This window comes from Strigops habroptila, chromosome Z (assembly GCF_004027225.2).
Source record: "Strigops habroptila isolate Jane chromosome Z, bStrHab1.2.pri, whole genome shotgun sequence".
Classification (NCBI taxonomy): Eukaryota; Metazoa; Chordata; class Aves; order Psittaciformes; family Psittacidae; genus Strigops; species Strigops habroptila.
This window is the reverse complement of record NC_044302.2, coordinates 50,674,807-50,691,193: the sequence shown is the minus strand read 5'-3', so window position 1 is coordinate 50,691,193 and position 16,387 is coordinate 50,674,807. Positions and strand designations below refer to the sequence as shown.

Genomic DNA, 16,387 nt, shown 5'->3' with positions numbered 1-16,387 from the left:
GGCTTATCTTGGCAGTTTGGTTGGCAGTTACCTTGGCAGTAGGGTTGGAACTAGATGATCTTAAGGTCCTTTCCAACCCTAACTTTTCTATGACTCTACGATTCCTTGAGCACCGCAGTCACAGCTACTACGAGATGTTTCCCCCTATACCCTGCCTTTTTGCTGCAGCAGTTTTGACTTTGAGGCTCACGATCCACCACTGGTCCATAAGACGCCAGAGGGTGGTCCACAAAAGTGTTGCAAAAATACATCTGTTCCATGCAGATACATTATCTATATTTGAATGTTCACATATTCGTTAATTTTTAGGTAGCTATGCATGAGAACTCTTATAGCAACACTGCAGAATGGTCTTTGGGATAAGAAATGCTGGCGGAGCCTTAGATTAATACAAGGTTCATGAAACTTCTCTAGAGCATAATCATATGTAAACTCTTTGTCCTCCCAAATGCCCCAGATCGGCCAAGAATGCCACCCAAAGGGCCAACTGACTTGCGTACCTCACTAGTTAACAGTTGTGTACATATTGTGAATATAGAACGATTCGTGGGGCATGCTGTGAGCTATCTTGGGCATTAATTGAATTAATGAATCTTACCTGAAATTTTCATTTTCTAAAGCCTTTCAGCACCCTAAATTGTACTCGTTATGTGCTAAGACCAAGACTCCTAAATGATACAGAGTTGAAAAATATCATTGTCCATTTTCTGCTCAAGGTTAAAGATGACAGTTTTTCACTATAAACTGCTCAGTTAATGCTCACTAAATGCTAAAAATGCTATGATAGAATACTCTAATTAAGAAAGGATGTTCACTATGCTTCTGAGACTCAAATCAGTTATAGGATAACATTTTTACAGGAGCTATAGGACTTAACATTCTTTAACAGCTCAAAATTGATTTTTCAGCCTAAGTACCACTGAAATGATCCAAGACTTAGGATGCAAAATGGATACTAAGCCTCAGGAAGAGACACAGCATCCCAGCCCCTCAAGCAGAATTTACAGACATGCAGGGGTTTTGCTCTGTGATAGTTTGAAGGATTTTAGTTTCGATTCAATTTACCTGAAAAAGGAACTTTTTTAAGATTTCTCATTACCCACAAAACACATTTAGTAGGAAAACCGACTGAAGAAACATGGCACCTTGATACTTTAGAGGTGAAATTGGTCTCTCTGGACCTCTCTGCTGCTGCAGTTGATCCAAATGGGTCCTTCCCTTGTCAGATGCAAGGTCTCCACACAAACCTGCAACTGTGCTCACCCCTCACTGGACAGCACCATGTCCTCAGACTACCCATCCAGCTCTATAGAGTAACCACACCAAAATCTTGGTGCCTACAAGCTGTGGCACACCACTCATGAACAGAGCATGCTGTCCTGAAGGACCTGTTCCAGGATTTTCAGGCATCAGATGCGTGTTCTTTAGACCTTGGATCCCGACATGCCACAATGAGTTGTAGCTGTAACTTTTTTGGGGAAAAAACCGAACTGCTTCCCAAGCAAGTTTTCTTCCAATACTGGCCCACAGAAATCACATCCACAATGAAAATTGAGTTGTTAAAAATAAATTGTATCTCTTCTTAGAGCACCTGGACAAATATTCAATAGAAACCACATTGCTAGTAAAAAATTATGCAACAGTATTGGTTTAAATATTTAAAAAATCAAAAATAATGGCCTGTTTATAAAATGAGAAGCATTGGGATATTGTGCTTTCTTTTAATCAGATCTAAGGAATGTAGCTAGGAATACCAAAGAAAAATAAGAGCTACATAACAACTAGATTTGAATAAAAAATGCATGTTTCTTCAGCATGTTTTCTTGTTAGGGCTTTCAGCCAGAATATATTCCAATTCTAAGTACCGACCCTCCCATTGAATTACTTGAAAGAGAAACTGCATGATATGAGTGACTTCCGCTAAAATTAAATTACACCCAGACTAGGAATTTTACCTGTAAGCAAGCATAAATACAGCAATATATATGCATGGGCATGTCATTCATTTTATTGAAGACTTAACCAAGCTTTCTATGTAACTAATGTGCATCGTTAGCAGTGTTCATGTAGGCATGTAATACTGGCTTTTTAGGAAAACACCTGGATGGAGTCCAACTTACTTAACCCTTAAAATGTTACTGATTGGCAGAAAAGAATTGGCATTCCCTCTGTGTACAAACTACTAAATTTGGTCAGAAAATTAGGGTTGGATTTAAAATTCACAGCACACAAGTACAAAGAAAATGAGGGTTACCACAGTTATGGTGTTGGCCCTGTCAGAAAGGTCTCCTAGGGTACCTGCCAGGGGGAAACCTCTGTTTCTTCTCACCCGCAGCTGCTGGGGGTGCTGATTTAGGCATGGGATCCATGTAAACAGCATCAGCCCCTGCACCCCAGGCTGTATCCAGCTGCCCAGCAGGTGGTTCTGCCCCTGCAGCCCAGCCCAAAGGTGAGGGCAAAAGACTTGGCTCCTCATCTTCCAAAAATGAAAGCCCTGCTACACTCAGTTTGCAGAGCTCCCACTGCTGAGCAAACAGTCCCAGACACCTCCAGTTTGCAACCTACAAGAACAAGAAACTGCATACAGGGGACAGGAATAGGGACAGAGAGGAGCCCAGTGCAAGACCCATTTGCAGGGGCATGCTGCCCCTTGTAGAGCAACTGTGTTCCATCTGAAAAAAAAGCAGTGGTTTCATATGGCATCCTCAGGCCATAGCCCCCTTATCTCAGTAAGATCTTTAAGGGTTAATGGTTCCTGATGCTTCCCTGCATTGTGGCTGTTCAGATCCCCATACGTATTTTGGTGTGTGACCCTTGCAGAAGGTCTGGTCATGTAGCTTACAGAGGAACATTTCAGCACTATCCACATAACCACATGCCCCTTTGTCCTGTTTCATGTGCAGACACAGAATAGCCGTAATTCTTATATGTGATTTATTTTTGAGTACAGTGTATTGCTCTTTTCTGAAACTTTTTCCTTTTTCTTTCTTTTTTTTTTGTCAACTTTCTGCATTGGCAGAGCACCTTGGGATTGAATTTATGGGTATGGACCAATCATTCCTTTTAGCCTGCAGATTTTAGATCCTGAGAGATAAATCCCTTTTCATTTTTTTTTTTCTCCACCTCCCCTTTTCAATTCCTAACCAATTTCTTTATGCTTTAGAAGGGATCATACAGCTATAACAACCCTTGCCTAAATGTTAGAGGAGATCAGCAGTTATACAATATTCCAAACCTAAGGAGTTCTAGGAATTACCAAAGTAACCATAACATAGTGCACATTTATTTTTCTGCTGTGTAATTTTGGCTAGTTTTGACATTTGCTTTTGCAAAGTTCTTCTAGGGTTGCTGGATTTTGGAAACACTGTAAACATTCAGCAAAATGACTAACTAGTCTATAAAAATGGATAAGCTGTTATAGCCACTTAAAATTCTACAAATTTACAGTTTTGAGCTCTGGTTTCCAAGTAAAATTCTATGTCTAAACCCACAGCTAGGTATGTAAATTAGATGCATTTACATACGTGTTAATGATATGCACATACACATTCATTTATAGGTCTGAAAGTAGAAGTGAACTGAAAGTTATTTAAGAACTTAAGTAAAGGTTTACGGCTAGACTCCAGATTGTCAAGTCAGCAAATAAAATCAATGTTTCTAATACCAAACTCATATTGCACCCAACCAAGAACATTGGCAGCAGGTGCTATTTTTACATTTCATCTTAATTATAATAGAAATAGATCTTATAAATCCTCCTCATGAATAGACTGTACTTATCTGACTAACATTCAGTAACCAAGTGTACACAATAATGCATCTCTTGAGTCAGTTTTAGTTTGGAATCTCCTAAAATTGTTGACAAATGAAATGAACTAGCCAGTGGTGCTTTTCAGACAGTTTTGGTTCATGTTCTTATTAAAAATGTCCCAACAGAATGTCATTAGCTTAAGCTGTGAACTGTGGAAAACCCAGTAACAGTCCAAATTTAAAAAATCTCTCACAACCCAGATTATTATTATTAATATTACCATCATTATTATTGTTGTTGTTTTATTGTTGTAATCACAAGCTAATATTATTTCTCACTCATAAGTGCTAAATTGTAGTAGAAGATATATGGATACATTAATATATGAGGAATTAAATTAAAATTGTTTAAAAAAAAGACTTGCCAATTCTGCTTTATACATGAAATTACATCAGTGGAGCCACCTCTTGGAATGAAATTCTTTTAAAAATCCGTAGAGACCTATAAGAAGAAAAACTTTAAACCAGAGCAAATTTAAGAACATATATATCATCAATTATGTATGAATTAAAGTGATGTGAAATTAATTTCATAACGTGCATGTTCGAAAGGCTGCACATAGAGGGATTTAATATCTTGACTTAAATCTCATGTCAGTTTGCTTTTCCTAGCATTCTGAAGGGGGAAAAAATGCATTCAAATGATTTTTAACACTTAACAGGCTAAAACCTTTTCTAAATTCTCACTGCACATACATTTCTCTATGGACTTTTCCCCAAAGCTGCTATTAATTGTTTTCAAGCTAGTTTAATGAGCACTGCAAACACAGCACATGTTATTTGGCTGGGCATCATTAACTGGCTCTGTAAATGTTAACACCGGCCAGGCAGTTTTGGGGCGAGACCTGGTATAACCTCAAGTGCCCCGCGGGAGTTTAGTCCCCGCTTCACAAAACTCTCCTGGCCCTAAACAGGGTGGCCAAGTCTCACCCTGGAGAGATACATCCTCCTCGGATACTGCTGTTCCCGGCAGGGAGACCTTGTCAACCAGGAGGAGCATGGCCAGGAGCTTGCTGGTTTGCTGGGCAAGACATGCCCAGACCTGGGTGCCTTCCCAGGCAGCCATTCCCCACGCAGTTTGAGGGAGGCCATAACGGCGACACCGTTCACGCACACCATGTCAAGATAATGTCAAAAGATCCTAAGGGGATCCTTTCGAAGGGTGCTGGAAGGAGTTAAGGCAATGAAAGCACACCCAGGGTTTTACCTCTCCATGCCCTCAAGACCTACAGTCCCTGCTCCGTCCCTGCACCTCCCTCCCCTACAGTGGGTGAGAGCCCAGGAGCATCCAACACACAAGCACAAGCCTGAGCCCACTGGCAGCCTTAGCAAAGCCATCACCAGCCAGCTGCCTGGTTCATTTGCAGCAGCCTCAGCCTGGAGTAAACCTCACAGAGTCAGTGCAGTCAACCGAGATTTACACTGTTAGTCAATCTTCCTCCTCTCCCTTCCCCTCCAAGAAAAATGGGTTATGTCCTTATTCATTTTGCTTTCACAAGCTGACAGCATGACAAAAATAAAATAAAATATAAAATAATTCAAAGCATTTCAAATTTGCCCCTGTATTGCTTAGTGCAATTCTCCTTTTTCCTTTGACATCCTCATAATACACCATCTCCATGGCTAACTAATAAGCGCTTTCAGAAGGGGCAAAATGGGAAGGGGATCAATTGCCACTAACTAGCCTAGGTGAGGAGTTATGCTGTATGAGAAATCCCTTCACGCTCTGCTTCAGCTTTTTTTTTTTTTTTGGCTCCAAGCATTTCTTCACTCTGTTTTTTCCAGTATCAAGCATGCTGTGCCAGGCCTGCAGTTGACTTCTCAACCCTTTAACCTTGTCTTTCCCCGTATTTCACCTTCCTCTGTTTCTCTTTGTCCTGGTTTGGTTGGCATTTCAGCCCTTTCTTCCCTTTCTTTTTTGACTCTCTGTTCTTGGAGTTACATTTTTGTTTTCTTTAATATATTTTTGCAGCATACTAGTTTTACCAAACTCGCTTCTTCCCTCTCCTCCCCTCCCCCCCTTTTAATAATCAGTGCTATTAATTTTGTCTGACAGTGCTCATGACCTGTTTGTTGGTGTTTTGGTTTACAGTGGGTTTGGCTTGTAGGACAAATTCATTCCACAATAAAGTGAATTGTATCAGAGAAATTAAGATTTCTTTTGCTTTGTGATTTGTTGCATGGAATATTTGCTATTTGGCCACAGTAACTTTAAAATTAAACTAGGTAAGCCCCCAAAACACATTGGAGGAATGACTGCTCCCTCTTCAGTAGGGAGCATTTTCTCCTCCATTGGTGTGACATCTATGACAGAACGTCATTTAAGTGCCTGAGCTTGGCCAGAGACTCATGGCACATGTGAGGGAGTGTTTTGCATCTCTGTACCTCCTAGTGAATTGCCCCACAGACCTTTTATGTTCATGTTAAGTCCCTTCCAGTGGGAATAATCCTGGCATTTATCCCAAAGGTAGTGCAGAGCTGTGCAGCTTTTATTCATTCATTTATTTTTAATCACCTGCTGGTATTCCGACTTGGTCAATATTGCAGTCTGACCTAAGGCCACCCTCCAGTCTGGATTCTCGAGGGCAAGCTTTCTAGACTGTCTGCTTAATCAAAAATAAGCCTTGATAAAATCTAGACACCTATTTTTGTCCTAAAAGCATCTGTAAAACATCAACACAGAATGCGCCTCTGTCTCAGCGCTGCTTGTGTAACGTTTCCCCAGCACAGCACGCAGCGATACTCTCTGCCAAGAATGAGCGAGGCTGGAATGCATGGGTAGCTCCAACCCAAACATTACCAGTGCTACTAACTTCTTTATAATAGTGAAATATCTCTGATGAATGAGATTGGTAACAAGTTGTCATCACTGAGCAACCTGCCACTCTAGACAGAGCAGTTCCTTTGTTGGACACAAAGAGACGCAAGTAGAAACCCAGCATTTCTCTGATACAAGGCACTGCTGGTTATTGATACTGCTGTGTTTTTTGAGAATCACTGCTGAAAGAGTCTGAATTTTATGTCCAGAGCTCAAAACCTGTCTTCATTTCCATTGCTGGTACAATTACAAGCCAAGCTCATGTCTCAAATGTAGGATGGTATTTTGAAATATCTCCTGTAAAGACAACTGAGATATAAATTGACATGGGGGCAGAGGGACACTGGATATGAAAACAATCCAAAAAAAGATAATAAGAAAATAGATTTTTCTTATGGCCCATAAAACAGGCCTTCATTCCAGCTGTCTTTGCAGAATAAAACTTCCAAAGCATTTGCAAATTCATGTTATTACCTTAGTGCATTGCATTTTTATTTCCAGCAAATGCTGAGTGTTTGCTAATTGTGAAATTGTTTCATAGATATTATTCTTGTTGACATGAAAAAAAAAGATTACTTTTGACTGTAATTGTACGGATGATCACTCATCCCCGTATTGTGGCAAGAGTTTATGGTGTGGTCCTGTTCTCCTTGCCATTAATAATGAGTTTGCCTGAAATGCGGTGGCTGTGTGACTCTGTGAAGTGTTTTGTAGCATGCCAGCTGTTGACTGTGTGCTCCTTGCCTAGCCATCTTCCATGTTGTGACCTTCTCTGTTTTTGTCCCTTTCTAGAAGCTGAGGAACTGTACCAGAAACGGGTGCTGACCATAACTGGCATTTGCATTGCTCTTCTAGTAGTTGGCATCATGTGTGTGGTGGCCTACTGCAAAACCAAGTAAACTTTTCTCTTCTTTTTTATATCTGTGATTGTTGATCAGGGCCTTCCCAGCTGACTGTAGCTTCTGCTCTTCTGAGCATAAGGTTGTATCTGGGTTTCCCCAGAGCTGAGCTGCAGACAAACCTGTGGCCAGGGTGCTCTGGTCCAAGCCAGTCTCCATGTCCAACAGCACTGCAAAAATAAGACAGGTATCTGAAAGGTTTCTCACCCTTCAAATGTGGCTCAAGCAATTTCACTGACTTGCAATTCTTTGTCTGTCACCCATTCCAGCTGGTTTCCCCAAATGGAAAGGAACAAACCCTAACAACACTGGAATCATGTTGGTCTCCAGCAGTAAATTTTACATATGAGCCTAGTTTGTTTGTACTTGAGGCAAGATTAACGGTGCTAAAAGTTACTAAACGCCAAAGGCCAAAGAACTGAACTCAAAAGTGCTCCCAACGCAAAAGTAGGCACTTAAATGCATTCTGTGAGTCTCTGTAAATTACTGAGGCTGACTCTCAAACACACATGAGGCACTCTGGACCATAAATTATACTGAACATCAGCAGGATTTGTGCTGCCAAAACTTCTGGCTGCTGTTATAAATCTCCCCACCAAAACACAGAAAACTCTTATCATAAATCTTCCACATTTGTATAAACCTGATTTACTGTTGCAGGGCCTGATTGGCAGTTGGGTTTTTGGTTGTCTTTGTAAGCCCTATCAATAATGGATGTGCTAAAAGCAGGGGAGGAGTGGAATCATTTGCCCTGTTTGGTGAGTCCAGCCACACACAGTTGCTGCTCCCACCCACAACCCTGTGCCAGTGGTTAGCAGGGGACAGCTGAAATAGTATTAATAGAACAATAGAATCAGATCAATTACTGCTTTTAGAAATGACAACTGGCAAGCCAGAGCAGCTAAACAATATTGTCCCTGGTCCAAAGATCACCAAAATCAGCTAAGACATCCCCATGAATTTCAACAAACATTTAGTCAGATTTCTGAAGTATGGTTTTCTATATAAAGAGCCCTCCAAATCTGTCAGGGGTCTGGATGCTTTGTCACGGTTTGTCCCAGACATCAGTGATCACTGCCAGCCAAAAGTGAAATGTTTTCAAATACAGTTGATGAGAGTGAAAGTGAGCTGCCAGTTCATGGCCCTCCAAATGCAGCAGTGGTGCCAGATTGCTCTCTGTGAGATGTTTGCCGCATGCTCTTTCCTCCTAATAGGGGAAAACCCACAGAACAGGGAAATCCTGGAATGGTGTTAGGACAACACACTAAATAAAGTATAATGGCTTAGATATTGTTAGTCTTCTTGCAAGAGATACTGCTGGTCAAATGCTAAGGCAATATCTTCTGACACGAGTATCAGTTCAGAAGTGCTTTATTTGCAAGTCGTATATTAAGGGGAAGGCTTCTCAGAATAAGTGAAGTGCACATTAGTTTTCCCATTATTCTTTCTTCTTAGTTTCCTGAAGTTTCTTTTTTTAGCTAATGTCCTTTCACTAGAGGACAACCAGCACACAAGGAAGTGAGCAAAATACAAATATATTGATCAGTGAAGGTGGGAAGTAATGTGGCTTCCTAGGGATGGTTTCCTAGGGATAGTTTCCTGGGCAATATGTGCCAAGATCTCAGACCCACAGATGATGAACTCAAACTCCCTCTAGAACTCACTTCCTCTACCACGTCAGGGATCTCGAGTTGTCTTCAGCTCCCAATGTCTCCAAGGGCTCATGAAAGGGTGATGTGAAATCAAGTTAAACCCTTGTCTGCATTGCTTCTCAGCCCAGGCAGGTCTTTGGGTAGCTGCTCAAATACCTCCTGGCACTGCACTCTGTATCTGCCTTAACCACCTGTGTGTCCTAAGATGATGCCTGGCTATCCTCCAAACATAAAGCCTACATGGACCAGGGATTGTGTCCTTCTGAGTCCAAGGCAGCTGTGTTTGCTTATACCGTTTATGTAGAGTGACATAAATTAAATGTCTTCCACTATCCAGGCACACACATACAGAGAAAATATGTAAAATGCAGTGTTTCAAGTCATGTTTTCTTTGTCTTTCAGCTTCCCTGGCTATAAACTTCAACATATTTATTGTTTTCCCTCCTCCCTCCTTTTTGGAAAGCTTGGAATAGTCCCCTTGAGTTCAAAATGGGATTGAAAATGGTTGTATCTTACACTGTAATACCCTGCCAAAAATATCTGCATTTCTTCATATGGCTTAGAGAATTGTGCGTATTTTAGCTCTTCCCACAGCCAAGGTCATACACACTCTGCAGTGTGCTGGAGCGTGCATCCTCCCTTCATTTCCCTGGATTCTGTGGCAGGATGATGGAAGTTCTCCAATATAATCAGACAAATCTGGGGAATATTGATACATTAAGTCTGAAATTGAGTAGCTCTTTCTCCGGTTATTTATTTTGGTGTTATATTTAGTGTGTTCTGCATGTCCTTCACAGCACCAGGTTTTACTATGCTGCAAGTTTTGTTACTGACAGCTTGTAATGATGTCCTGAAAAGTTCTCTTAAGGAGAACTGGAAGGATTAGCAACTTGGGAAGGAGGAGCTGAGGACGAGGCACAGTAGAAGCATCCAAGTCAGCCAGGGACTATGCCATTAGTACATGTTATTGATGAATAGTTTTATTGTATGCATTAGCAGCCCTGGCATCCGTCTGGTAATCATTAGGTTCCAGAGTTAATCTGATGTTGCTGTAACAGAACCTTCCAGAGATGCCAGGATGGCTGCAGGCTCAGGCATACCTCATACACTCACTCACTCTGGATTTCTGGGGATTCCTCTGCACCTTTCACTTCTTGAACAGAATTATGTATTTGGAGTGCACTAATGAGGTAGGGGACAAATCCCACAAAACAACGTGTAGCTCCCGCGTCACAAAGATGGTGGCACAAACCACATTTTCCAGTGGCTGCAAGCAAGCCCTGAGGCAAGGCCACCTCAGCTACCTGTGGTGAATGGAGAAGCATAACCCAGCGGGCTGTCAGAAAACTGGCAATGGCTGCAGTGAGAGTGCCACAGTGGCTGGGTTAAAATCTCTCCTCCCTCCCTTCTGAGTGCAGAAAAGAGCTCTTCCTGACATTGAATGTGGCTTAGAAATGGCTTCCCTTTTCCTCACGCTTTTTCCGTCCCTCTGTGGCCTGCCCACTCCTGGAAGGGTTCCCACACATCCTTCCCCCTCTGCAGGTCCCCACAGCTCCAGCTGCAATTAGACCTGCAGTCTCAAACCTGACTCAGAGATCTTGCAGCGGTGGGGAAAGTGCTGGCAAAAACAGTGATGTTATATTATTATCATCATCATCAACATGCTGAAAGGTGCAGCTGCTTTCCCTTTGCCTATTAAAATCATTTCTGTGTTTCGTGTACAGGAAGCAGAGGAAAAAGTTGCACGACCGCCTTCGGCAGAGCCTGCGCTCCGAAAGGAACAATGTGACGAACATGGCCAACGGGCCGCACCACCCCAACCCTCCACCGGATAACGTCCAGCTAGTGAACGTAGGTTTTACTGCCCAGGTTTCAGCCTAGGCTGCCAGGGACACAGCAAAGTTCACCCTGCAGCCTTTTAACTTCTACCTGCTACAGGCTGGTGACTGAATTCTCTTGGCTTTCTTCCACCCAGAAACAATTCGAGACTTTGCAAAAAATGTGCAGTAAAATGAGACACATTTCTGCAGGTGGCCGGTTTCCTGGGGCATGTTGCAGTGCTGCAGCTGTGCCTGTGGATCTAGGACACCAAAAGCAAGTAAAACACCTCAGAAAAAAAACAGTAACCTCTCTACAGCATGGCTAAGTGCTGCAGAGATCGATTTCTTCAAACACACGTGTCTTGCTCTTCCTTGGCCTCATGGTTGGTGAGTAAGGAGAGCCCCCTCAGATCAGGAACGTGACGTTATGATTTCAGGAGTGACAGTAGCAGTGGCTGCGGAGATGGGGCTGGGGCAGATATTCCACCAGCATCCCTCAGCCATTTGTGAAAGCAGAGCAGAGAGTTATTCCTCAACTAAGCCCTTGGCCAAGCTCCTTGGCCTTAGAGGCCAGGGCTCACACTACCTGTAGCTGCTGTCTCCTCTCTTTCCTTTCCCTCCCCCAGAGGGAATGTGGGCTTCCTGCCACCCTGCTCTCGTGCTCCACCATCACTGTACGCATTCATGACATTGCAGGAATGAGCCCTGGCTCTGCTAAGTCAGTGGCAGCACTCCCACTGACCGTGGTTAAGGCCAGGATACCTTTTCAGAAGAGCTGGGCTTCCAATATTTACCTTCAAAAGATCTAAGTCTATAATCAGATTATTAAGAGAGGGAAAATGAGGATTCCCCACTGATGAGAATAGAGTTCTACCAGTGACAGTACTGGTTGGGCACTGCACACCTCCAGCTGCATCTCAGGACGCTTTGGCCCTTTCTGCAGATCATCGCCTGATGAATGGGTCTGTTGTGGTGCTGCATCCATGGACACTGAAAATAGTAATTTCCTGCCAAGATTCTTATCCTGCAATGAACAATTGCTACTGCTAACTACTACTGTCTTCTCCATCAGGGAAGAGTATATTTGTTGTATCTGGGAGTAAAGGTCTTTATCCATGAGGACTTCTCATTCCTTTGCTAAACACGTATGTGGTTTATAGCCACATTGGGATGCAGACCTTTGCTAATTTCCTCATTTGTTTCCTCCTACACTGGGTTTAGATGAGGTATGTATGCAGAGGTGTACATGAATGTGCTCAAATGTGTCAGTGTGGTTTCTGCCTGTATTTAAGTGACAAAGTTTCTGCTTTGGCACATATGAAAAACTGTGACTTCTGGGGGAGGGATTGGAAATTATGTCTGCAAATGTGCTGTGAATTACAGTTTGTAAACCTGAGGTTTGTTTGGGTTTTTTTCAGCAGTACGTTTCAAAAAATGTAATCTCCAGTGAGCAGGTCATCGAGCGAGAAACGGAAACCTCATTTTCTACGAGCCACTACACCTCAACAACACATCACTCTGTGACAGTCACCCAGACGTCCAGCCACAGGTACTGAAGAAGGAAGGCAAACAGCAGCTGTAATATCTGATCTGTTTCTGTTGCAAAACAGAAAAGATGTGGGGGGAAAAAATAATAAAACAAAACAAAACAAAACAACCACACAGAAAAATCCATGCTCCCTTTACAGTGTTTTCATTCCGAGACTGACAATATTTGATGTCATGTCATCTAACTAATTACCTTTCCATTAATTTACAGAGAGTTTTATTGACTGAATGGCATTCCAATACTGATACAGTGAATTTTAGTATATGCAATTTGCCAAATCAGCGACAGTCCTGATCTCTGGAAAGCCCTCTTTCCTTCTTCTTTCACCCACATGTGCAAAATCATGTTTATGCGTGTGGATTTGTACAGTTCACAAAATTCTGCAGTCCCAGTTACCAACCCAAAGGTTATGCTGCACATCCTAACAGAGCCCTTCCTTTCCCCTGGTTAAACTTTTGTTTATCTGCATTTGCCACCAAAGCACCACTCACGCTCCCCTCCCTTCTTCTCCCTTCCTGGTTGCTGCTCTCCAGCTGGAGCAATGGCCACACCGAGAGCATCGTCTCCGAAAGCCACTCTGTGCTCGTCAGCTCATCCATGGAGAACAGTAGGCATGCCAGCCCAGCGGGACCCCGGGGCCGCCTCAGTGGCATCAGTGGGCCACGGGAAGGAAACAGCTTCCTCCGGCATGCGAGAGAGACCCCTGACTCCTACCGAGACTCTCCTCACAGTGAAAGGTAGGACACAACACCTCATTGCTTTCAGCTGGCAAGGCCAGTGTTCCCAGATGGTTGCAAAGCTTGGGAGCGCAGGAGGAAACCCAACAGTGAAGCTGTTCATGTAGGGCACACATCTCCTCATTTGTAAAGGTAGAGATCTTGGTAGTAGTTTAAAGTCTACCGAAAGCGTTTCTTCCCTTCTTGCCTTTGCTGGATTTACTCCTAACAGCCAGCAGTTCACATTTGGAAAAGCTCCACTGAAGCCGTTTGGCAGAAATTTCCATTGTAAAGTAGAAACGGATCTTTGCCTAATGAAGTTTCTTAGAAGAAGCAAGTCAGAAAACTGCAAGATTTTGTGAGACACAAAAAGTGGGGAGAAAGCAATGTACTGATCCATAGGAGAAGAGCATTAAGGACTCCTAAGCAGTATGGGAATTCTGCCACCACCTACTTTCTGGGACATTCCAGCTGCTGTACCTGTTATCTCCTTCAAAAATTCCCTGTGACACTTTATTAAATAAAAGCAAAGAAAGCAAAGTGCAAGCCAGAAGAACCCAGGTTGTTATTAGATCAGGGTAGCTAGAAATAAAACAGGCCAGGAGTTTTCCAACAAAGTAATTTTTTCTCTGAAAAGGTTGGTTCATCAGTACGTAAGGTCTGCCTTGAAGTGCATCAGTCGCAAGAAAAGTTTTACTGAAAAAGGCTTCTCAGCTTTGGGCTAGGATTTTATCTCAAGAGTAGGGGATGGCCCCAGAGTAGTAAAAGAAACTGAGAAGAAACAAGACATTCAAAAATGGCTTTTTTCCCAGCAATCAGAGGCAGAAGAAAAGGAAGACAAAGGGTTATTGGAAAAATTCTCTGAGCACTGTGAAATCACAAAGGATTTGATCTCGTGGGATGTCCATGATGTCAAAAATGCAGCCAGGCAATCCCCAGGGAGACCAAGTTGTATCGGAGACAAATTGTGCTTTCCAGAAAAAGTAATGTGCAAGTACAGCAAAAGCCATTTCTGTGGTACTCCCTCTGCTGCTACACAGACAACTGCTCTGCAGTTGGGAATGTCACCATAGCTGAGGGCTCTCTCAGTAAGGCCTGTAGGACCACTAAGGACAGTGAACTGGCTCTCTCCTCATAACAGTTATCTGTTATTTATCATAGAATTCAATTTCAAGATATGTGGCTCACATGACATAAACAGCCGTGGCCCCAATCCAGTAGAGCACTTTGACAAGATTAACTTTAAATCATGCAAGTAGCCCCTTTGAAGTCAGCGAGATTACTCACGCAGGTAGAGCTCAGCATGTGCTTAAGTGCTTTGCTGGATCAGGACCTGTAACAGTAAATACCACATTGTGTCCCGCCTGGGAACTGTACCGGATGCACGGCCACACGCCCACTGGCAGTGAGTATTACAGCTTAGTATATTTGGTTATCTGTGTGTGAGAAGTGAAGATCATTCACATTGTCTTCCCATTGTCTTTGTTGCCTGGGACATCCAGAGCATCATTCTGATATGAGCTGTTTAGACTTTAGGGTGGGAAAAGGAGCATACGCCTTTCCGTTTTGATAAGAAGAAAGAAGGCATTTCATCAATGATAATGTTTCTTGAAGATTATGCTACAGGTGAAGAGCAGCAACACTTCTGTGATAATTCACCAGTCATTGATGGCCTAGCCTGAAACGTGCCTGAAATGACCATGAATTTGGAATGCAGAAGATCATTCCCTGGGCATTAAATTAGGCCTCATGTATTTTTAGCAAGCAGGAAATACATAGCAGATTATTTCTGAGATGGATTGCATGTATGTGTGTGTATGTAAGGGGGAAAATTAGAGTTATTTGCAACTGAAAATCACTCTGAAACATAAAGGAATGTACGAGCTGACAAATTACTTCCTGAAGCCATCAAATGTTGCTGTGCTGTGAATTGGTATATCAAAGCTGTGCTCCCTTCGCCCTCCAGTCCTCCAGCTACTTCACAATTTTGAAATAAAATAGAATAGACATTGCAAAGTGTTCCTTTGCATTACCCTATTCTATTCTTAGATCCCATGCCCTGACACCTGTTTAGATGAGCAGAGGACCCCAAGTACCTACATTTTAGGAAGTCCTTAGCCATCTTACAGGAGAGAAGATCAAAAACCACTGTCTCTGCATGAAAGGCTGAACTATATGATGAAGTTGGCAGCATTCAACTAGGTAATGCTTGTTGGCTAGCCATGGATACACTCTGATCCCTCTTCACTGAGCCAGCATGGTTTACCTCTTGGTTGGCCATGAAGCTCGATAAACCTACAGCCTTTTAACCTTCCTTTCCCAATGGGCTAGAGCTGCATGTGTTCGGCTTCTGTGCTTCAACTTGCGGACAGCAGCTTGTTATACTGCTCCATTATGGTGTGGGGAATACACCAGAAATATGTGAACGCACCATACCTTAGTATGACTAACTCGACACTAGTGGAATCATGCAGTGTGCTGGACACATTTAACTAACTTAGTGCATTAACTTAATGAGTATAGCTAAAATCCTGTGTGACAAGAGGATGTACATCCAACACTGCACCAGCTGGGGAAGCAGGGAGGCCTCAGTTTTTCAGACAGTGCCTAAAAATGTGAAAGGGATGATAAGCTCAGTCATGGAAGGAAAATGAAGAATGACTTCATTCACCCAATGCACAGACATATTAATTGCCCTCTGCTCTCACTAGCAACCAACTTGATTAATTCTCATGCATAACTCCAGTTTTGTTTTTCTTTCTCCTTTTCCTAAGTTGATGTAAATCAGTGTGCCTCAACTGAAACCAATTTGGTCTACTACATTTTAGTTCAGGATCTGTCCTGGTTTCTCTTTTATGCAATAACTCTGTTTTAATCAAATGTAATATGTGCAACTAAGTCATGAATTGGATAAGAAAGTTGGATTCCAATTCATTTTGGTAATTTCAGACTCAGATAAACAAATCACTAACGAAAAACTAAATAACTATCAATCATAGCCATATAACTTGTCTCACTGAGCCTGTGTAGGAGATGGAGCTTATAAAGACTTTATATTTGGACACAGATGACATTCAGGCAGGTGAACTTAGGATAAGAACAAAAGCAAAGCCAAACTATACA

The 16,387-nt window shown here is 42.5% G+C and overlaps 1 protein-coding gene across 8 annotated transcripts in view; it reads left to right on the top strand.

The window, feature by feature from the left end:
• NRG1 (neuregulin 1) overlaps nt 1-16,387 on the top strand; it is a 293,355-nt gene that overhangs the window by 270,642 nt on the left and 6,326 nt on the right. For 7 of the 8 annotated variants that reach the window (XM_030469681.1, XM_030469678.1, XM_030469685.1 and 4 more), the window contains 5 exons: nt 3,020-3,043; nt 7,421-7,523; nt 10,904-11,030; nt 12,418-12,548; nt 13,082-13,285. In XM_030469681.1, the coding sequence (XP_030325541.1) occupies nt 3,020-3,043; nt 7,421-7,523; nt 10,904-11,030; nt 12,418-12,548; nt 13,082-13,285 (589 nt within the window). Of the gene's footprint in view, nt 1-3,019; nt 3,044-7,420; nt 7,524-10,903; nt 11,031-12,417; nt 12,549-13,081; nt 13,290-16,387 lie in introns of those variants that run through there. The other variant, XM_030469683.1, reaches the window with a different exon arrangement.